Below are 24589 nucleotides of genomic sequence, written 5' to 3'. Positions count from 1 at the left end.
ATATTGGAGGCTCGGGTTGTACGCCGCAACAGACTTGTTTAAAAGTCTATATTGGAGGATCGGGTTGCACGCCGCAACAGACTTGTTTAAAAGTCCATATTGAAGGATCGGGTTGCACGCCGCAACAAACTTGTTTAAAAGTCCATATTGGAGGATCGGGTTGCACGCCGCAACAGACTTGTTAAAAAGTTAATATTGGAGGATCGGGTTGCACGCCGCAATAGACTTATAGAGAAGTCAATATTGGGGGATCGGATTGCACGCCGCAACAGATTTATTTAAAAGTCTATATATATACTTGATTGAAATAAATATATGACATACTTGATTAAAAGGAAAATATTGGGAGAGTGGGTTGCACGCTGCAATAGAATTGAATGTGAATATATTGTGAGAGCGGGTTGCACGCTGCAACAGAATTTATGGAAATGATAATTGGTTATAACTGATGAGTTGGCTTCAACCATTATAAATGAGTTACCTGATTTATTTCTATTATTGATGTTGTTACTAATATTGCGTACATGTTAATGTAAGTGAACCGTCTTAGCCTCGTCACTATTTCGTCGAGGTTAGGCTCAGCACTTACCAGTACATGGGGTTGGTTGTACTGATACTACACTCTGCACTACTTGCGCAGATTTCAGAGTTGATCCCAGTAGCGTACCATAGACTTCCCCGTCTACTGTACCTTAGCTGTGTGTTTATTTTCAGACAGCTTTATTTTATTCAGACCTTTATTTTTATTATTCTAGATGCTCGTGCACTTGTGACACCAATTCTGGGATGGTATTTAGACGCCGTTATTTTTATGGATTATTCACCATATTTCAGACCTTGCTTCCGCATTTATTTCTTTATTATTATAAATTTAAAAATTGTTTTAAAATGGCTAATATTATTTTAACGTTGGCTTGCCTAGCAAGTGAAATGTTAGGCGCCATCACGGTCCGAAGGTGGGAATTTTGGATCGTGACAGTTGGTATCAGAGCACTAGGTTACATAGGTCTCACGAGTCACGAGCAAGCTTAGTAGAGTCTGAAGGATCGGTACGGAGACGTCTGTACTTATCTCTCAGAGGCTATGAAGTTTTGGAACAATATCACCTCTTTCATTCCTTATCATGCGACATTGATTTTGCTTGAAAACTATATCTCATATTCCTTTGTATCTACTCATGTATGACATTGTGCACTCGGTAACAGTTGTGCGTCTACGATTCGTGATGCCGCAGATGAACTACGAGGGAGCCAGAGATGCTCAAACATTGCCTCAACGTGTGATTCCGACTGAAGATACGGACGTATAAAGAGATCACCCAGTGAATAATGTGGGGGGTGCAACATACCTTGGCATCTGGTTGATTTATACAAGTTTTGAAGGTTAATATTGTAGACCATCGGATGTGGTGAACTATGACTTCGCGCCGAATAGGGGAGACCACTATCAATGAATCGATTGCGAGTCATGTGTTATATCAGTTTTGGCCTAAAATGTATATATGTGGTACTGAAAGGTTCTCCCAAAATTTACATGTGTTTAAGGCCTGAGATCTTGAGATCTTGTAGAGAATAATGTTGGGACTTGCAGTATGTCCGCCTCCATAATAATCTTATACTTCAGTACCAAAGGAGTTAGAGAAACAACCTTAAATTTACTGAAGGTCTACTCAGCGTGGACGTCACGGTTACGGATTTTGGAGTGCTTCGGAGGAAGCACAGTGGTTGGCAAGATTCTGGACTAAGAATTGTCTGTATGGAGCTCTACTTTTGTGATCATGTATATAAATAGGGGTAAAGTTTACCCCAAAGATGAATCGAAGAGTATGTTAAGAAATGGGTCAGCTCAACAGTGTTGAGTCAGCATAAGAAAAGAAGAAATTAGCCTTGGGAGAGATAATTCTCCATAGGTGTCTGTGGCAAGCCTATGAAGAGGGCAGACCATCCAATACAACGCCGCCCACTTGGCTCGGTTTTCAGAAATACTTTTGAAAGAGTTTGTTTCCCGGACTCTCCGTAATGCATGGCGCATAGGGTTTGAACGATTGTGTCAGGTCACCATGACAGTATCATAATATACCATCAGGTTCAATAAGTTAGCCTATCATATTCCTACTTTGCTTCATACAGCCAGAGAGCGAGTCCACATAATCATTAAAGGACTCAATTATGATTGTAAAATTTTGTATGAATCGGGAGCTACAGGCTGATATTTCATTTCCACTAGTGGTAGAAATTGCCAAGATAATAGAACGTGTTCGGGGTAAGGAAAAAGGAAACTAAGGAGACCAAGACGTCTCGAGGTTCTGGGGATTCAGTGAATTCTACTCTGCGAGTATAAATCATTAAGGCGGGGGCTCGGGCAGTCGGCTAGCCCAGTTCGCACATAGGATTAATCGAGGGGCTCTAGTAAGTTCTTTTAATGCACCAGTGACATGAGTTTCCTACAATGGTTATCTCAGTTATCTGGCACAGACTCAATATGAGCAGCCAAACCCGAAAAAGGGTTGTTATGAATACGGCGATACTAGGAACATCATGAGTATATTGTCCCAAACTTGGGATAGGCATATTTCATCAAAGCACTCAGGCTACGTGCCCCATTATAGTTACTACACCACCCACACGATCAGTTAAGGGTAGATGACAAGCGGGTAGAAGGCGTCCTAGAGGTGGAGACCCAACCGTTATTATATTTGTTTTATGGTATGGTGGAGGTCGTTACATCAGATGGTGTCGTTATAGGTAAGACCTCGGTTTAAAATAAAGGAATAATTTCCTTAACTTGATTCGGTTCTGAGTATAAAGACGAGTCCTCCTATTGTGCTCCAATTATGAGTGAGCTTCGTAATTCTATAATCTACTTATGTGTTTACTTCTGTTGGGAGGTTTTATGGAGATAACTACACCTATCATTCCATGATGGACTCTAATAAGATTTGTGAGGCTAAAGGTGCATTTCTGGTACTTATTTCGGTATGTTTTGATGTATTTCCGAATAATTAATTACAAATTGTAAATTATATGCTCTACCGGTGTGGGGTTCATTATGTGTTGTGATTTTGTTTAACGAAAGTTATTTAAAAGGAGAAAATGGAAATTTTCGATTGGTACAATGTGCATATTACTTGTGATTCAAAACTGAGAACGAGATCCTCGCATTTTAATATAAAAGGATATATTTAAACCGGGCTACGAGCTGCGGTGGAAGTTATATAAGGACGAGATCCTTGTGATAAAAACCCTTATGTTTAAATCCTCCCTTGTGAAATTAAATTTGTACTATAGTACTAATAGGGAGTCATGCCTGCTAGGCTTATTTTAAAATATTTGTATGAAATTCTCTTTGCATACTTGCCAAATTCGTGTTGTAATATTGAGTTGTAACCTACGAGGTAGGTGCCTGCCCAGGTGGTGTTAAATGTGACTCGTTAATTCGGGTAAATAATTATGAGGTTTTCATGCCTCGCATCTCGTTATTAGTATTGTGAAGGTTTGAAACGAGATTTTTGTTAACATGAAGTTAATTGACAATTCTATAATTGATTATGAACAACTATTAAGACCAGATTAACCTAGAAAAGTGTCCCATTCAGATGGTCAGACGAGTGTGAGTTGAGCTTTCAGAAGCTCAAGACCGCTTTGACTATGGCGCCAGTGTCGGTATTACCCACAGGTTCAGGATCATATACGGTATATTATGACGCATATCACATTGGGCTTGGTGCAGTATGGTGGGATCTTCACGGACAGAAAAAGATTGCATGCAAGATGGCAAGGTAATTGCATATGCAACGCGGAAGTTGAAAGTTCATAAGAAGAATTATCCTGTCCATGACTTAGAATTGGCAGCCATTGTTCATGCGCTGAAGATTTGGAGGCATTACCTCTACGGTGTCTCATGTGAGGTATTTACTGATCATCGCAGCCTTCAGTATCTGTTCAAACAAAAAGATCTTAATTTGAGGCAGAGAAAATGGTTGGAGTTGTTGAAATACTATGATATCACCATTTTGTATCATCCCAGAAAGGCCAATGTGGTGGCCGATGCTTTGAGCAGAAAGGCTGTGAGTATGGGCAGTCTTGCGTATATTTCGGTTGGTGAGAGGCCATTAGCTGCAGATGTTCAGACTTTGGCTAATCAGTTCGTGAGGTTAGATGTTTCAGAACCCAGTCGGGTTCTAGCTTGTACAGTCGCTCGGTCTTCTTTATATAAGCGCATCAGAGAGAGGCAGATGATGATCCTCACTTACTTGTCCTTAAGGACACGGTGTAACACGGTGATGCCAAACGGGTTGATGTGGGGGAAGATGGAATTCTGCGAATGCAGGGTCGTATTTGTGTGCCTAATGTGGATGGGCTTCGTGAATTAATTCTTGAAGAAGCACACAGTTCAAGGTATTCTATTCATCCAGGTACCGCCAAAATGTATCAAGATTTACGGTAATATTATTGGTGGAGGAGAATGAAAAAGGATATAGTTGCACATGTAACTCGGTGTCTAAATTATCATCAAGTTAAGTACGAGCATCAGAGACCTGGTGGTTTGTTTCAGAAGTTAGAAATTCCTGAGTGGAAGTGGAAGCGTATCACAATGGATTTTGTTGTTGGGCTCCCACGGACTCAGAGAAAATTTGACGCAGTTTGGGTCATTGTGGACAAGTTGACCAAGTCAGCCCATTTCATTCCAGTGGCAGTTACCTATTCTTCAGAGAGGTTAGCTGAAATTTACATTCGTGAGATTGTCCGCCTTCACGGTGTGCCCGTGTCTATTATTTCAGATGGAGGTACACAGTTTACCTAACATTTCTGGAGGGATGTACAATGTGAGTTAGGCATGCGGGTGGAGTTGAGTACATCATTTCATCCATAGACTGACGGACAGTCATAGTGCACTATTCAGATATTAGAAGATATGCTCTGCGCTTGTGTTATAGACTTTGGAGGTTCTTAGGATCATTTCTTGCCACTTGCGGAGTTTGCTTATAATAACAGCTACCAGTCGAGCATTCAGATGGTTCCATATGAGGCATTATATGGAAAGCGATGCCGATCGCCAGTTGGTTGGTTTGAACCGGGAGAGGCTCGGTTGTTGGGTACCGCTTTGGTACAGGATGCCTGGGATAAGGACAAAGATTATTCAGGATCGACTTCGCACAGCTCAGTCTAGGCAAAAGAGTTATGCCGACCGTAAAGTTCGTGATATTGCATTCATGGTTGGAGAACGAATATTCCTTCGGGTTTCACCTATGAAAGGTATAATGAGGTTCGGAAAGAAGGGCAAGTTGAGCCCTAGGTATATCGGACCCTTTGAAATTCTTGAAAGGGTGGGTGAAGTAGCCTACATGCTTGCATTACCACCTAGATTATCAGTGGTTCATCCGGTGTTCCATGTGTTTATACTCCGAAAATATCATGGTGATCCGTCTCATGTGTTATATTTCAACTCAGTCCAATTGGACAAAGATTTGACTTATGAGGAGGAGCCGGTGGCTTTTCTAGCCCGTCAGGTCCGACAGTTGAGGTCTAAGAGTTATCCGTCAATTCAGGTGCAATTGAGAGGTCAGCCGATAGAGGCATCTACCTGAGAGTCCGAGTCGGACATGTGGAGTAAATATCCACACCTTTTCTCCAGCTTAGGTATTTTTTGTCTAACTCCGTTCGAGGACGAACGTTTGTTTTAGAGGTGGAGAATGTGATGACCCAAAATGTCATCTCTAAATTTAATAAGTAATTATGTGTTCTAAGATCTCGAGCACCATTTATCATTCCTCGACTTGCGTGCGCAGTCCGTAAAATTTTCCGGAAAGTTTTTATGTGAAAAAAATGGATTAAAATGTGAAATAGAGCCTTTAAACTGAACTGAGTTGACTTTGGTCAACATTTTAAGCAAACGGACCCGGATCAATGTTTTGACAGTTCCGGTAGCTCCGTCTCATGATTTGAAACTTGGGCATATGCCCAAAATTTAATTTGGAGGTCCCTAGCTCAAGTTATGGCCATTTAACGGAAACTAGTAATTTAAAGACTAAAGATTTTTAAGTTTGACCACGGGGTTGACTTTTTGATATCGGGGTCGGAATTCAATTCTGGAAATTGGAATAGCTCTGTTATGTCATTTATGACTTGCGTGCCAAATTTAAAGTTATTCCGTATTTATTTAACATGTTTTGGCACAAGATTTGTAAATTAAAAAGTTTGGAAACTCAAAAGATCGAATCGAGGTGTGAATTATAATTTCAGCGTCGTTTGACGTGATATGAGACCCCGAGTAAGTCCGTATAATATTTTAGAACTTGTTGGTATATTTGCTTGAGATCGCGAGGACCTCTGGTGGATTTCGAGTGGTCAACGGAATTTAATTTTGGCATTTCAAGAACGTTCGACGTCGTTTCTTCAAGAATAAGTGGTATCCCATTAAGCAAATGAATTCCAAATTCAGTTTTGATGGAAGCATTAGATCCGTATTGAAATTTTGGAACCATAGCAAAAAGAATCATCGAATTCGGACATCGTATGAGAGAGTTATACCCATTTTTGTGTCGGGAAGGATTTTTCATAGCCGCCAGCGCCCAGGGTAGCGTGGGGCGCTAGCCCTGGCGCTGGGAATTATTGGTGTTCTAGAAACTGCGCCACGGGCAGCACCCCACACTACCTGTGGCGCTCGAAAATGCCAGAAACCCCATAAAACGGAGAGTTTAGCCATTTTACTCTTTTTTGAGTTTGGGGAGCTCGGTTTAGGCGATTTTTGGGCGATTTTCAAGGGAAAAAATTGGGGTAAGTGTTCTTTATCCTATATTAATTATATTTCATAATTTCATACTCATTTACATCATAAATCCATGAATTTATGGAAGAAAAATCAGATTTTTACAAAACCTTCCAAAAATGTAAAACGAAGATTTGAATGTCAATCCGATGTCGGAATTTGATAATTTTTGTATGGTTGGACTCGTCTCGGAATGGGTATTCGGATTTCGTAAGTTTTTCCGAGATTTGAGATGTGGGCCCCACTGTCAATTTTTAAAGTGAATTTCAGATTTTTATCCGGAAAATTAGTAAATTCATATGGAATTAATTCCTACGATTTGTATTGAGTATATCGAATTGTTTGTGAATAGATTTGAAGCTTTTGGAGACAAATTTAAAAGTAAAAGCTGTGGTCGAGTAATTTATTAGAATTTGCAAAGCGAGGTAAGTGTCGTGGTTAACCTTGACTTGAGGGAATAGAACCCTTAAATTATTTGTTATGTGAAATACATGTGAACGACATATAGGCGAGGTGACGAGTGTCTATACGTTGTCAAATTAATTATTTGCATAATTATTTGAAAATCATAAATTGTTCTAAGACACGAATTAATTGTTATAATAATTATTTTTTCCTATCCCTTGACAAATATTAATTCTTGAATTCCTGCAATAATTGTTACATGCTATTTGATTTATGTGTATTAATTGCTACTTGACATTTAGCATATTAAATATTAAACTGTCTATTTTCTCCCCAATTTTTATAATAAATTGTTAATTGTCATTGCTTGATTTATAATTAAATCATAACTATTGAATGCTTGTTGTTTTAAAATTTTATATTAATTGTTGCATTTATTGGGGCAATTTATTCTATAAGAATTGGTAAATGAATATATTGGAGGAGCGGGTTGCGCGCCGCAACAGAGTTGATTGAAATGAATATATTGGAGGATCGGGTTGCACGCCGCAACAGACTTGTTTAAAAGTCCATATTGGAAGATCGGGTTGCACGCCGCAACAGACTTGTTTAAAAGTCCATATTGGAGGATCGGGTTGCACGCCACAACAGACTTGTTTAAAAGTTAATATTGGAGGATCGGGTTGCACGCAGTAACAGACTTGTTAAAAAGTTAATATTGGAGGATCGGGTTGCACGCCGCAATAGACTTATAGAGAAGTCAATATTGGGGGATCGGATTGCACGCCGCAACAGACTTATTTAAAAGTCTATATATATACTTGATTGAAATAAATATATGACATACTTGATTAAAAGGAAAATATTGGGAGAGTGGGTTGCACGCTGCAACAGAATTGAATGTGAATATATTGTGAGAGCGGGTTGCACGCTGCAACAGAATTTATGGAAATGATAATTGGTTATAACTGATGAGTTGGCTTCAACCATTATAAATGAGTTACCTGATTTATTTCTATTATTGATGTTGTTACTAATATTGCGTACAGGTTAATGTAAGTGAACCGCCTTAGCCTCGTCACTACTTTGTCGAGGTTAGGCTCAACACATACCAGTACATGGGGTCGGTTGTACTGATACTGTACTTTGCACTTCTTGTGCAGATTTCGGAGTTGATCCCAGCAGTGTACCATAGACTTGCTCGGATTTCAGCTACTCAGAGGAGACTTGAGGTATAACTGCACGACGTTCGCAGTTCTGAAGTCCATGTCTACTGTACCTTAGCTGTGTGTTTATTTCCAGACAGCTTTATTTTATTCAGACCTTTATTTTTATTATTCTAGAAGCTCGTGCACTTGTGACACCAATTCTGGGATGGTATTTAGATGCCGTTATTTTTATGGATTATTCACTATATTTCAAACCTTGCTTTCGCATTTGTTTCTTTATTATTATAAATTTAAAAATTATTTAAAAATGGCTAATATTATTTTAACATTGGCTTGCCTAGCAAGTGAAATGTTAGGTGCCATCACGGTCCGAAGGTGGGAATTTCGGGTCGTGACACATAAACAGAGCTTTTATAAATCTAAGGCTACCCTGAACAAGAGGCAGCTACAACAGGAACGCAGGTACATCTTCAAATCCCGCAACCATCGAGCACAGCAACAACAACAGCCAACATATGCACGCAATGTGCAGAAGTGTAGTATCAGTACAACCGACCTCATGTACTGAGTAAGTAACAAACCTAGCCGTAGGTTGAAAGTAGTGACGAGCTTCTACCAAGGTCGGGTCCACAACTAATAGTTCACAACAATCCATAACAACATAAAGCAAATAATACCAGAAGTAACTCATGGAGAAAATACTCAGCAGATAATGATTTCAAAAATAGTAATTCTTTCTTTCAAATACATCAGTAAAAACCCAAATTGTTTGCCGAAGTTACCAATAATATGAATAGTTTGAAAACAATAAATTTCTCCAAAAATATTCTCAATAATAAATAATATGTTTCATTTTTTCTTCCGGATAACCCGTGTAAAACAACTGCATCACTATGCCCATCTGTCAAAAAATGTGTGAAAAATCATGAATGATGTGATGTTGTACAGCATGAGAAAAAATACATCTCTATGCATGTATGTCATATGTGCATGCCAATGCGATGCAACTCAATGATAAAATCATAAACAGCCCCTCGGGCAGAACATCACTTATATACAGCCCCTTCAGGCAAACCTCACAGTCACTCGTGCCACTCGGGCATACCTCACAATCACTCTTGCTACTCGGGCATACCTCACAATCACTCATGCCTCCCAGTCACTCAACACTCGGCACTCGCACTCAATAGGTACCTGCGCTCACTGGGGGTGTGTACAGACTCCGGAGGGGATCCTTCATCCCAAGCACTATAATCTGCACAGACAACTCACGTGCGATAATAATAAAGTATGTTGCAGGCGGGCAGCCCCGATCCACACTCATCCTTACAATCAGGCCCTCGGCCGATATCAAACATGCTGTGGCATGCAGTCCGATCCCATATATATGTAACATGCTGCGGTGTGCAGCCCGATCCCATAAATATACAACATGATGCGGCGTGCAGCCCGATCCCATAAATATGCAACATGCTGCAGTGTGCAGCCCGATCCCATAAATATGCAACATGCTGCGGCGTGCAGCCCGATCCCATGAATATGAAACATAAATCAGGCCCTCGGCCTCACTCAGTCATAAACCTCTCAAGCCACTCGGGCATCTCAATAAAACAGGGCATTCGGCCCAAAATATTTTTATGCATCAAAATAGAGTCATAAAACTGAGTTATGATATGCAATGAAATGAATATGACTGAGTATGACTTTTCAATTTAACACAATAATTCACAGCAATATGACCTCTGTGGATTTCAATAATACTGGCACATAGCCTCAACATGATTTGTAATATGCTTTTCAGCTCAATTTCTTTAACACATAAAACCGCATGGAAAATACCAAGGTTATTTAACTATAAAATTTCACATAAACAATTATGTCACAATTTCTATAGTGCACGCTCACACGCCCATCACCTAGCATGTGCGTCACCTCCCAACAATTCACAAAATACATATATTCAGGGTTCATACCCTAAACTTCAAGATTAGAAGAGTTACTTACCTCAATCCAAGCAAATTCTTTATTCCAATAAACCTTTCCTCTTGATTCGGCCTCCGAACGCCTCGAATCTTAGTCAAAATAATTCTATACAATCAACATGAGGTATAGGAATCAATTCCATATGAAAATGCTAATTTTCCATAAAAATTCAAAATTTAGCTCAAAAATTACATGTGGGGCCCACGTATCGGAACCCGACAAAAGTTATAAAATCCAAAACACCCGTTCCGACATGATTCCAATCATACAAAAATTATCAAATTCCGACATCGGATTGACCTTCAAATCTTGATTTTATATTTTTAAAAGATTTTATAAAAATCTGATTTTTCTTCCATAAATTCACGGATTCATGATGTAAATGAATATGAAATCATGAAATATAATCAATATAGGATAAGTAACACTTACCCCAATATTTTTTCGTGAAAATCACCCAAGAATCGCCTAAACCGAGCTCCATAAATTCAAAAATGAGTAAAAATGGCAAGAACCCCGTTTTATAGACCCCCAGTTATTTCGGGCGTCACAGGTAGTGTGGGGCGCTGCATGTGGTGCAGTTTCCAGTATCCCAAAATTCCCAGCACCAGGGCTAGCGCCCCACGCTACCCTGGGCGCTCCTGGAGACAGAAAAATCGTTTCAGACACGGAAATAGGCATAACTCTCTCATACGATGTCCGAATTTAACAATTCTTTTTGTTATGACTCCGTAATTTCAATACGGATCTAATACTTCAATAAAAACTGAATTTAGAGCTCATTTTCTTAACGTGATATCACATATTCTTGAAAAATCGACATCGAACATTCTAGGTTCAATGACAAAACATAGCAAATCAATCCGGAATGAACTCAAATTTTGCGTACAAGTCATAAATGGAATAGCAAAGTTGTTCCAATTTCAAAAATATGATTCTGACCTCGAAATCAAAAAGTGAAACACCGGTCAACCTTCCCAAAAATTCAACTTTCGGCATTTCAATCCTAATTCTACTACGGACTTTCAAATAATTTTTCAGACACGCTCCTAAGTCCAAAATCACCATACAGAGCTGTTGGAATCATCAGAATTAAATTACGAGGTCGTTTACACATAAGTCGATATCCGGTCACTATTTTAACTTAAGCTTTAAACCTTGGAACTAGATGTTCCAATTCATTCCAAAATCTCAATGGACCCAAACCAATTGCCCCGGCAAGTCACACAATAACTGTAAAGCCCAATTTGAAAAGTAAATAGAGAAACTGGATTGTAATACTCGAAACGACCAGTCGGGTCGTTACACATTTCTTTCACGGATTAGAACTTCATTTTCCTTTTTTAAACTGCATATGAGATTAGAAACTCTAGAAGGAAGCTCTTCATCTTGCCATTCCCAATAGGAATATTTTTCATCCTAAAACCCAAAAATAAATAAAATAAATTTACAAGCAAATCGGAATAATTAAAAGAACCCATCAAAAAATTTACTTACCTCATGCTTCGGGCACTTGAAAAACCTTCTCCCAACATTTAAAGGAGTCCATGCCATGAAATAATTGGCAGCAAATCCGCAATGACACCTCCTATTCGACCCCTTTGAGCTACTAGAACATTCCTACGTTGTCTTTTGTTATGATTCGACCCCTTTGAGCTACTAGAATTTAATGAAGTCATTGTCGTTCATTTAAATGTTTGTCTACGACTTAGTTTATTTGCTATAATAATTAATTTGGTGTCAAATAGGTGTCTAAGTAAACTAATATGGAGTTGTGAAGTGTTTGAGAAATGACTATTATAACTGACTCATATATGCCTATTCGAACTAGGTCTAACTTGCCCTCACATATATTCTACGTGGTTTAATGAGTCTCCCGTTAGTGATGGAGGGCATATATGAACCCATTTGTTGACGGTAAGGGAAGAATAAAGACCAACTTTTAACGAAGGGCTAGCGTGTCCTATTTCATACAGTAAAGAGCCATTTTAGGCCCTTTTCTGTATAATCTATCCTAGTGTGCGAAATACAGATCCCTTCATATGGTAAAATGGAGATTATTGAAAAGCTTGCTGAATAGTGAGTTCATGTTAACTTATACAGACCAATATAGTAGTAGGTGTGTGCTAACTAACGACTTAAAATTGACATCATTGTCTATTGCTTCATTAATTGGTGTAGAATTTTTTTTACTGAAGCACCCCACTAACAACAATAAAGAAAAAGTAAACAAAAAGTAAAAGGGAAACATGAAGAAGAGGTACCATGAAGATCTTGTGGATCCTGTATTAAGATATCACTTCTAGTGGTTGAAGTAGTTTCCTTTTTATGCGCTAATATTAGCTTAGGAATAAGATACAAACTTAGTAAGGGGCAGGGTAGAGCGGCAACAGCTGCAAAATTTTGGCTGCAACTTCTTGGTAACACTCTTCTCCTTTATCATGACTCGTTAAAACAACAGTTCCATTTATGACAAGGAAAATAATGACTAAATGTAAAAGGTATCAGAATCAACTTTTATGAGTGAAATATCTAACCCATATTTTAAACGAAAATCTGTTGTGCAAGCAGATTTTGTTATTTACAATCTAGTAATATCACTAGATAACTCATTCCTTAGATCTGGTTCCGTATATATAACTTAGCTTGCTTGTTTTGCCACCTTTATCGCCTAGTTAAATGCTATTATGCATATAAGATACTAAAATATTTAACAGAAATTTCCAATGCTAAAATGAAAGAATAAGAACTGAACATGCAATACGTGAAAATATCAATCTTTTATCAGCAAACCGACCTAAATAATGGCGCAATATGGTGTCCCCAGTTTAAAAGAAGTGCAAGTGAGGTGCTAGTACATCTATGCTGTGACTGATAAGATATTCATTATTTACTTTTTTTTAGTCATATATATAGATTATACATTGATTATATATGATTATACACATATAATATATATATATATTATGCATATATATATATATTATACATCAACCCGCTATTTTTAGTTTAAGCGATTGGAGAGAGGCTATTTGGGTTAATTTTTCTTGAATGTATGTCTTTACTTCTATCTGTACTACTCCTGCTCGGGCATGAATAATATATATATTGATACAAGCCTTGCTGGCCATAAATCCACTTATATTTTGTGTGAACTGTTTTGTCAATAATTTCATCGAGTGTCTAATAATTTTCTTCATCGCTTGTGATAATTTATTAACAATTTAATTGTATATCTGTTGGTTTTCTTCAACGGATGAGCTAATTCATTAACATCATGACTAACGATTTTTGAATTATAATTGCTATATTCTTTATACTTTAAAAGGTTGTAATTAATGAGAAGAAATAAAATTCTCAAGTTTGCATACACCATTCCGGAAGAAACCCAAAGGCCTTACTAAAAGCTGACCATCTTATGGGTCTCACATTTGTATTTATTTTATTTTATTTTTTGTATTTTTATTTTTATTAGAATATTGTGCATTTACCTCTTTGTACATCAATGCTATTGGAATAGTATTTGATTGTAAGGGCAAAGTAAATTTGTAAATTAACTTTTGGCTTAAAGTTGATTAACCTAATTAATTAATTGATCCACATTAAGTTAGTTCAAATAAATCATTAAGTAAAAGGTAATTTGGTCATTCAGTTTTTGAAGGATATTTTAGTCTTTTAACTTTGATTTAGGATTTTTACACTTATAATATAGTATGATTACTGACGTCCCTAGTTCATTTGCATTTTTCAGTTACTGGCTACTGCCTATGGCTTAGAAAGCGAAAGTTATTCTTTAATCAATTGATTAAATCAAACTAACAAATTGATTTATGACAGAATCGAAAGCACGTGTAATTAATACGAGTAACTAAATATTAATGATTAGAACGAGAGGTGGCAAAATGGGTATATAACTAATTGGATCTGTCATTTATTGGTCCAAAGCCCAAAAAGGAACATTTGGTTTTCCCTACTGAACCCAGAAGTGAAAAGATAAAGGGAAAACTCAGAACCAGAAAAACAAAAAAAGAAAAACAAAAAAAAGGAAGAGGAATTGAACCAACATGTATCAATTCACTTGGATTAAAGTGTGACACACTTGGCCTCCAACCACACAAATCATTAAACAATCGTGTGCAATATCTTAGTATATCATTAATCCACAATAGACCCTGGCCAGCTAAGTTTATTAGAAAAGACAAAGCCTTCCATTATGCCATTAAGGAGAAATTAATCAAATGCTTTTTGTTTGGTTTCCTTATCTTTTTTAAAATTTTAGTGTATCTTACCTGGATTCCCTTTTTTGAGCTTTTGTAACCCCCCCCCCCAACCCCACCCCCACCCCCACCCCCTTAACTCAATAACTCAATCAATCAATTAATTACACATCAAGCTGAATTAGCGATAAAATGATCGCTAAAGACCCGTTACAATATAGTCAGACATTTCTATAACAATATTCTTATATAACAAGACTTCACTATAAAATCCAAGTTTTTTCGTAACTAATTTTTATGTTATGTTATAATATATGTTCTCTATAACAGCACTTCGCTATAACATCCAAAAATATTCGGAACAAACAAGATTGTTATAGAGAGGTCTGATTGTATAAGAAAATAATCCTAAATAGATCTCAAGTGTTTTATTTATTAATTCTCTATTTGAGAGTGCGATATATCAAACGAACATTTGTAATAGAAAATCGATATATAGGAGTGATTTTTTTGTGATGCTTTGAAGAATATCAAGTTTATTTATAAAAAAGACTATTGGCATAGTGGTCAAACGAATTACAATGACTATTATATATCAAATACTTTCTTTTCCATGATATTATTTTCACAATAGTGAGTATGCATACAAAGGGATCCGTACACCACTATTAACAAATTTCTTTTTTATAGAAAACAACAAAATGATCATTTCTAGTCTGTTCAAGTCATAGTTGTGAATTTTGTCGACTTATTAGTGAGAAGTAATTATCAAACCGGCAATAGACCTATTAATATTAATATTAAAGTAAGTCATAAACTTTTTTTTTTTCTTTGTTTCTTCTTCTTCCTTTTTCCTTTTGAACTATGAGAGAGGTCCGGTCGTTGATGTTGCTTAATCAAGTGGTCTCCTACCACCATTTACAAAATTACAAAATAGAGGGGCCAACTAAAGCACCACCGGAAAAGTCATTACATTACATCCATATAAAAGATAGAGTTCTTAATCTTGTTTACCACTGTAATAAATAGGTCTTCACTTGATTCAAAATTGTACACATATATGTGATGGCGTTTTGAATAGAGATTCCAGTAAACAATTAGAAATGTATAGATTAGTAATATAGATAAATTATTTTTTATCGGGTGTTTGATTTTTTGTACGAACAAGAGATAGATAAGAGATAGATAGAGTATCGATGATGTGTTTGAGAAGAAGAAAAAAATAGTATAAATTTGTCTTTTAGTATTTAATTTATGTATTGTTATCCCATGCTATATTAGGTATAGAGTAATACATCAATTGCTATATTAAATCAATACCAAGATTAGTTATGCAAGATTTAGAATACAAACCATATATTGAATAAAGCAATATCAAATTTTTCATCTAAATCCCTCGAACCAAATGACTCCTTATTGTATCTATTAGTATCATTCAAGCCCCCCCCCCCCCCCCCCAACACACACACACCCCACAATTGTTATTGCAATGTCAAATAATTCCATTACTTTTGAAAATGACAATCGTACCAAATGAACAAGTTCACAAGACTCCAACGAAGCAAGTCGTACATAGGCTCCATTCTATAATTTAAGGCATTAGGTGTCCCACATTCATTTAAAAAAAAAGGTTCTTTTCGTATAGTAGAATGACATTGAATTTAATTTTTATATACTATAGTTACTATGTCATCTATAAGGTAATTATAGATAATAATTTATAATAGTTGAATTTAGTTATTTAAAAAATAAGACTAATAACCTATTATAACATATTAATTTACTTAAACAATGTAAAATTATTTATATTATGAATGTATATAAGCCAATCTAATATTACGAATTTAAGTTTCATAAACCATAATATATAAAGAATTCTCATGGCTGCTGTAAAAAATGTGAGGCAACACATAAAAATCTACAGATGTAGTACTACAGCAAAAGGCGCAAACGAGAAGCAAAATTCATGTGACAGAAGTGAAAAAATACAGCTATACATAAGATATTCAACGTAAAGTCATTAAAGTAAAAAGCCACACGTGCCATATGATATTAAGTTTTGTACTATTAATTTAAGAAAATAAAAAAGCACATAGCATGTACCATAAATGCAGTAATGTGTTTGCCAAGAGAATAGAGAGTCCCGAACCAAAATGATGTCTTTTTGGACTCAGCATAAAAATAGGTGGAAAAAAATAACCGGTAACCTTTTTATATATAGCGCATGAAATACATGCATTATATCTTAATGATACGTTTGTCCGTTAAGGTATAGCGCATGAATTTCATGCGCTATATCTGTTAATTGTCTGACCCACAATAATTAGTGGGTATAGCGCATGTAATTTATACGCTATACTTATAGCGTATTTAATAAATGTGTTATACCCACCATTATTACCCCTCTCACTGAATATTTACTTACTTAAGGAGCTGCATTCCTTCTTCAAAAATTCATTCCGAAAAATTCATTCTTCAGCATCCTTTGTATTTTTCTTACTCATTCCGAAATATTTGTTTACTTATTTTTTTTAGCATTTTTTCATAATGTCTGAAGAGCAAAAAAATAGGGTTGCATTATATTGGGGTGTGAGGTTGTCGTGGAGAATAACTCCTTACACTATAGTTGTTCTCCACAATGTATTGTTAAGTTGCCACTCAAATTGGAGTACGATAGATTGGTATCTTTGATTTGTAAAAGAATGAGTGTGACTAAACGTTCGGTTAATGGTAACCGGAAGATATCCATATTCGCTTACTCCATAAGGGATTGCTTGTAATACTGAGTTTAACATCGACGACGATGAAACTTTGAAAGATTTTTTGAGGACTCCGGATGAACACCGGGAACTTCTTGTGATAAAAATGCTGGAAATATATGTCAAGTCTGAAGACGTCCGTAATATTAAAGTTCCGCAAAATAGGGATAACCCTCAATCATCTGGTGGTGTTTTTGGAGTCGTTTTATCCGAATAGGTTCCATTTGAAAGAGTTTGGCCAGATTTAAACGTATCTCTAGGGCGAATAAAGAGCGAGGACATAATTTCTCCTCAAGTTTACATAATTCACACGCCGAGTGGTAAATTTCAACTTTCCTTGTTGTAGTATGATTTATTTTTATGTATCATATTCGTACTAACATTCATATCTTCCAAAGGGGGTACCAGCCAGATATGAATTTTATAAATTATGAACCAACCAACAGTTGAAATATGCCCAATTTTGATGGTTTGGATTATGTTGGTCCATCCGCGAGTCATCAGCAACTCGATAATATGCATCATGGGCTATCAATAGATTATGAATTGTATGTTAAGAGATAAAATTAATATATAATATTGGGATGACTTTGACAAACTCATTATTTTATTGGTTGTGCAATAAAAACGAGCAACATGATGGTCATGTTCTTACTCAATTGTCCGAAGATGATATATTTAATCAGGATCTGGCAGATGCACAGAGTCATGAAGATGATAATGATTATGACAACAATGCTGATGAGTCTAGAGATGATATACCCTTCCCTGATGAGGGCGACGATGATGAGGAAACACGCTTTGCTAATGAGAATGAGAATGAGCAACCTAATTTGACGAGGGAGCATGATGCCACAAATAAGCATGCTCCATATATGAAGACTCCACCTACTGTTAGACCTAGAGTGTACGAGTCCCATGTGCCCTTTCATTCAAGGGAGATTCCCTGTCTTGATCAGTTGCCCAGTATGCCGGATGTGGATACCCTCACAAAGGATCTTAATGACATTCGTACAGCAATGTGGGATGAATCTAGACCAACGGAGCCGTCAAAGAATATGTTTTTTGCAGATAAAGCGCGCCTTAATAGGGCGGTACGAATTTATAGCATAAAACATTATCGTGAGATCGAGGCTCATGAGTCATCTACACAAGTATATAAGGTTATTTGTCATAGATGGTTTCAAGGTTGTAAGTGGATGCTGCGTGCGTGAAAGTTGAAAACAAATATGTGGATGGTGGGGAAATACATTGGCAATCACACTTGTGATATGGACACATTCAATGAAAATCATTTTAACTTGAATGTTGACTTGATTTCTTTTGTCTTGATCCCACACATAGAATCATCCATAAGGTACAAGATTAAAGAGTGTATAACATCTGTCCACCAAGTATATGGTTGTACCATTACCAAAAGAAAGGCATTTTTCGGGCGTAAACGTGCGCTTGACATTGTTTATGGTAATTGGGATAAGTCATTTGCCGCTCTACCCAGGTACATGGCTGTTTTGCAACACTTTAACCTCGGGATTATTGTTGCTTGAGCGGAGTTCGAAAATATCAGAATACATATTTAGATACGTGTTCTGGGCATTTAAACCAGTCATTGATGGTTTTGTGCATTATCGGCCGGTAATCTCCATAGACGGCACATATGTCTATGAAAAGTATGATATTAAGATGTTGATTGTCGTTGCAATAAATGCTAATGAAAGCATATTTCCCCTCGCATTTGCTATTTGTGCCAATGAAAGTCAAGAGACTTGGACATGATTTTTGAACCACTTAAAGGAGTAAGTAATGAGACATGTTTAATGTATTTGTCTAATATCTGATCGACATAGTGGGATTGTAAGTTCTATGCAGACTTTGGATGCATGGAAGGAATTGTATGCCTACCACCGTTACTGTATTAGGCACTTGAAGGCCAACTTTTAGCGGGCTTATCTGACCAAGAGCTTACATGATTTAATGTGGATGGCTGCAACAAACCATCAAGTGTGCAAATTCAGAATGAGAATGGAATTGATTAGGCAGCAAGACCCAAGAACGTATCGTTGGTTGATGCAACATGAGCTTGATAAGTTGACTTTGCAAAAGGATAGTGGCATAAGATGGGGAATTTTGACTACAAACGTTTCAGAGTCTTTCAACGGGTTGTTGAAGTCTGGTCGAGGATTGCCTGGCACTGCCATGGTACGGATGTCATTCAAGCAGATGGCGGAGAGGTTTGTTGAAAGATCCCGAATCGCATCATCCTTATTGAAAAGGGGTGTTCAATTTATGCTACAGCCGATTAAACGATTTGAGAAATATAGGAAGCGAGCACAGTGGGACCGGTTTGCATCAAAACCGCGGTAATAATACCCACACCATCAATGAATCCAGGCGATTATATTCGTGTGGAAAATGATCGATTTATCACTTGCCATGCTCACATGACATGAAGTGCTTTCAACATGTTGGGTTTGCTGCGACGAGGTACGTTGATAATCCCTAAGAGCCTGCGGGTAGTTGACAATCATACCATCAACTGGCAACCCGAATTGAACCTCCACGTCCGGTAGCGTGATGGTAGCCTCGTCGATAGGTAGATGAAATATTTGAGTCTTTGGTCTCAACCGCTCGATCATAGCCGTGATTAGGGGCCAGTCGAACTGTAACCAGCCGATCTCTATAATCCGGTAAAACCCCGTTCGCTGAAGGCATGTAACTGTACGCGGATGAAGTGGATGGTCCCTAATAAACTCCCAAAGATCGTTTATATGTCTAGGGTGGAAGGTCTGGGACAACAACTGTCCATCCCATATGTGTGAAGACCTATGGCCACCCTGGAGAAACAATAGCTCTGGAACAGCAGGTCCAGGATACATTGATGGAGGATCCATGACGATGTCTGTAAATTGAATATTATTAATTAAAGTATTTTTCTTTAATCGTTTAACATCTTTAAATATATTGCGATATTTTTTATATTGATATTTAATCGATAGATTTTCTATATTATTATTTAGGTAGATAAATAAAATATTTATTTATATGTTACTCTTTTAGATTTTTCAACTAAACTTCGGCAGGGTTTTGTTTGAACTGTCAACTTTTCTCCAAATATTTTTTGGGTTAAGTTCTTTTAGCGTTCACAACGATTTATGTCTTAATTTAATACTTTTAAACAAACAAAAATGGCATAATCTCTTTTACGTACTGTCAATTTTTAACAATTTTATTTCTGATTAAAATAATACTAAATACTTAATTTGTTTAACTATTTGATATTATTTTTAAAACTTTACTATTAAGTATTTATTTCATTTATAACGATTTATATATTAATTTTTATATTTTACACAAAATCCGGCAGCCTCTCTTTTATACTGCCAACTAATTATTTTATGATTCATATCTAATTTTTTATTCTTATCTAATAATACATTTACTATACACTTAATAATTGTTTAAAAATTGATCCATAATTGAGTACTCTAACCAGGTTAGTCAATGAGGACACATAGTTTTTATTCTACACTAAAGAATCCTAAAGAGCACTAAAGTCACACTATTCTATATGGCCATAAACAACATCAACTAACATAAATTAAAATTTATTATCAGTTCTATTGCGCTAAAGCACACTATATAACACTAAAAGGCACTACATAACACTAAAGGGCACTAAATAACACTAAAGTCACATATTATTGTATGTACAACTATAAAAACAATAAACAAATAATACTAGTTATTCAACAAAGGAACAATATACAATTTTTATAATTTAAAAGAACAAAAAAATCAAAAACAATCACAAAAAGCATACAATACAGTAAAAACGACTAATTACTCAATCATATACATGAGTTATACTACAAAAGTTATTCGAAATACCTCTTTTCGAGTTTTTTGAATGGAGAAAGAATGAAGATTTGACCACCGAACCGGACAATAAAAGAATTTCATTGCACGACAACGCCTTGGATCGAATGTTAGATCACTAAAATAATCACGTGACAAGATTTCGGGGGAGTGGTGAGCTCCAATGAAGTTTTTAGCTTTTAAAAATAAGGGGGACCATTTTTGGAGTTCGGTCTAGGAAGAAGACGCTGCCCTTTTTTAAATAGCTGCGCTATACCTGACTGTCTTTCACATTCAGGTATAGTGCATCTAATATATGCGATATACCAGGACTCGATGCGATTGGCCACCTTTTAAAATCAGGTATAGCGCATGAAATTGATGTGTTATACCTTAACGGACAAACGTTCTGTTAAGGTATCGCGCATGAATTACATGCGCTATATATAAAAAGGTAACCAATTATTTTTTTCACTTATTTTGGTACTTTGGGTCCAAAAACCCAATATTTTGGTTCCGGACTCGAGAATAGAAACATCTACTCTATTTGTATTCCTTGAGATCTAAATTCATAACCACTTAGGATACACTCATTTATTTTAGTTGTTGGAAGGATTTATGTCCTCTTAGGCTAAATATTAGGCTATCTCTGACGCTGCCTTCATTTGCCACAATGCAATCAATTTTTGGAGAAATTTGATTTGGTTGCAAAATGGGGATAAATAGTGTCACTCCAAATTTGAAGTGACACTATTCATCTCATTCATTACTATTCTCTATTACTTTATTATTATTTTATTATTTAACTCTTTTAATTGATCTCTTTATATATACCTAATTATGTTTATGTAATATCTTTATAATATTAATTTTTACATCTTAACTTTATTCATCTCATTCATTACTATTCTCTATTACTTTATTATTATTTTATTATTTAACTCTTTTAATTGATCTCTTTATATATACCTAATTATGTTTATGTAATATCTTTATAATATTAATTTTTACATCTTAACTTTGGCGTATAATTTTGATAAATTAATTTTCGTGCATTTATTATTTTTATGTAAAATTATAAGTTAATTTTATTATAAGTTATAATTGTACAAAACATATATAATCATCTCAAAAAATGAATTGTACAAATATAAAATATTAGATGTTGCTAAAATTGAAAATACATTAAATGAAAATACATTAAAATTGAACATACATCTCAATGATTTCACTTTTATTTGAATTATCCGTTAATATAAATAATCTATAATATTTGTTTTTAAATTATATTATTTAAAAATTTATGGTATAAAATAATTTTATATTAAATGGTTATATAAGAAAGGAATATAAATTATATGTGATGAATATGTAATAAAGAAAAAAAGATAGAATTGTTTTAATAGAAATAAGTAAATAAAATTTAAATAAAAATTAATAATATAATATGAAAGAGAGAGAAGAATATAAACTAGAATATTCTTTTTTGGAGTAAAAAATGGAGTAATGGTTGGAGTAACTTTACTACATTTTGGAGGAGAAAATGACGGCACGGGTTGGAGATGACCTTAATCATTGTAAATAGCTATATGGGGCCTCCTTCTATGTCTTGAATTATTTATAAATTCAATATAGAAAATGGGTGTGAAATTCAAAAAATAACCAGATTTACAAGTGGTAATTGAAAAATAGTCACAATTTCAAAAGTAATCGAAATTTAACCACTTTTCATGTAAAGATAAATCTAGACAAAAAACATTGTTCAAAATCCGAAAATTATTCCAGCATAATATACTGGAGTTCGGATTTTTTATATGTGAACTTCCAGCATAATATAATGGAGTTCCAGTATATTATGCTGGAACTCCAGTACATTATGATGGAGTTTCAATATAAATATACTGGAACTCTATTATAATATACTTGTTCCAGCATAATATACTGGTGCAGCATAATATGCTGGAAGTTCATACACATGTGCTCCAATCTCCAGTATATTATGCTGGAACTTTCTGTATGCTGGAGTTCCAGCATAATATGCTGGAAGTTCATACACAGGTGCACCTCTCCAGTATATTATGCTGGAACTTTTTGTGTTGCAGCAAAATAGTGGCTATTTTTTAATAACTTTGCAAACGGTGACTATTTTTCAATTAACAATCCGAAAACTGGCTAGTCCGTGTTATTTTTTTTTAATTATAGAAAATGGTGCTTTCTTCTATAAAATACTAGCCCATTCTAAAAGTGGGAGAAGTACTTTAAAGTATATCCAAGTTGAAATTTGTGGCTTTTTTCATGGTCTTTTTTTTTTTTTTTTTGTGCGCGCCCATAAATTCGAAATATTTTTAAAAGCGAGTTTAGAGTAAATTAAGTTTCTAATATATTGAACCCGTTTGGATGAGCTTATTTTAAGTGAATTTTAAGCCAAAATAATTTTTAAGCTATAAGTTAGGAATTCTAGCTTTTGATTTGTTTTTGTCATTTTAGCTTAAAAACAAGTGCTTAAAAGCACTTTTTGTGCTTAAAAATACTTTTTTTACTTTAACCAAACACTACAAAATATCTTAAAAGCGATTTTGGCTTAAAAGCACTTAAAATAAGCCAATTAAAAAGGGTTCATTGACATATAAAAGCAAGATTAGCGGTTCTTGTGTAATCTAGTACTAGTGATATTTTTTGACCAAATAATAACTTTGCATGGGTAAGTAATTTCAACAACAACAATAACATAATTAATATGATTCCATAAGTGGGATTTGGGAAGGGTGTGGTATATGCAAACCTTATCCCTACCTTGCGTGAAATAGAAATGTTGTTTTCGATAGACCCTCAGCTCAAGAAAAATATTTTCAAAACATATTTGAAAAAATACAAGATTTAAAAAAAGTTTCATGAAAATACTGAAAGAGAAGGAAAGTATTGACAACATAAATAGTAAAGATAACCAAAATAAAAGAAACAGCGTGATAAAATTTAAAAAAATATAATAATAGAGTAATAATAATTATGCTAATAAGGAGGAGAGAAAGCAGATAAGGTGCTTTAAACTAGAATCATGTTCTCTTACAAAAAAGAGAAAAATCGCTCGACTATCTAGCTATTAACCTTCTACTTTAATCCTCAACCAATATACTCTCTTATTTAGGATCATGTACTTGGTGAACTGAAGGTGTGCCATGTCTTGCAGTATACGGGTAAAACTGAGCCCGCTGCCCGACTCGACTTCCCGGTGATCCAAACGGAGCATGAAGGTGACTGTAATGTATCACAATCAGAACGAAGAACCCCTCGTATCAGGGCTCGAGCAAATACCTACCCACGGAGATATCGGGGCCATATTCTCGATGTCCAATTTAAGGATTGAGATTTCGGAAAGCATTACCAAGCAGCTGCACATGAATAATAATGGGCCGTGATGTCCGCGCCTAACTGG

General features: G+C 35.7%; 1 protein-coding gene across 1 annotated transcript; it reads right to left on the bottom strand.

Moving 5' to 3' along the window:
- Window positions 1-19679: 19679 nt before the first annotated feature.
- On the bottom strand, window positions 19680-20192 carry LOC138894670 (serine/threonine-protein phosphatase 7 long form homolog). Its single transcript, XM_070179387.1, has one exon. The coding sequence runs from the start codon at window positions 20190-20192 to the stop codon at window positions 19680-19682; it is 513 nt and encodes a 170-aa protein (XP_070035488.1).
- Between the last annotated feature and the right edge of the window lie 4397 nt (window positions 20193-24589).

The sequence above is a fragment of the Nicotiana tomentosiformis genome, chromosome 6 (genome assembly GCF_000390325.3).
Source record: "Nicotiana tomentosiformis chromosome 6, ASM39032v3, whole genome shotgun sequence".
Classification (NCBI taxonomy): Eukaryota; Viridiplantae; Streptophyta; class Magnoliopsida; order Solanales; family Solanaceae; genus Nicotiana; species Nicotiana tomentosiformis.
Note: the sequence above shows the minus strand (reverse complement) of the source record. Positions and strands in the feature narration are given on the sequence as shown.

Bases quoted from the DNA above. Each gene is read 5' to 3' on its own strand.
- LOC138894670 (XM_070179387.1), bottom strand. From the start codon at position 20,192: ATGGATCCTCCATCAATGTATCCTGGACCTGCTGTTCCAGAGCTATTG.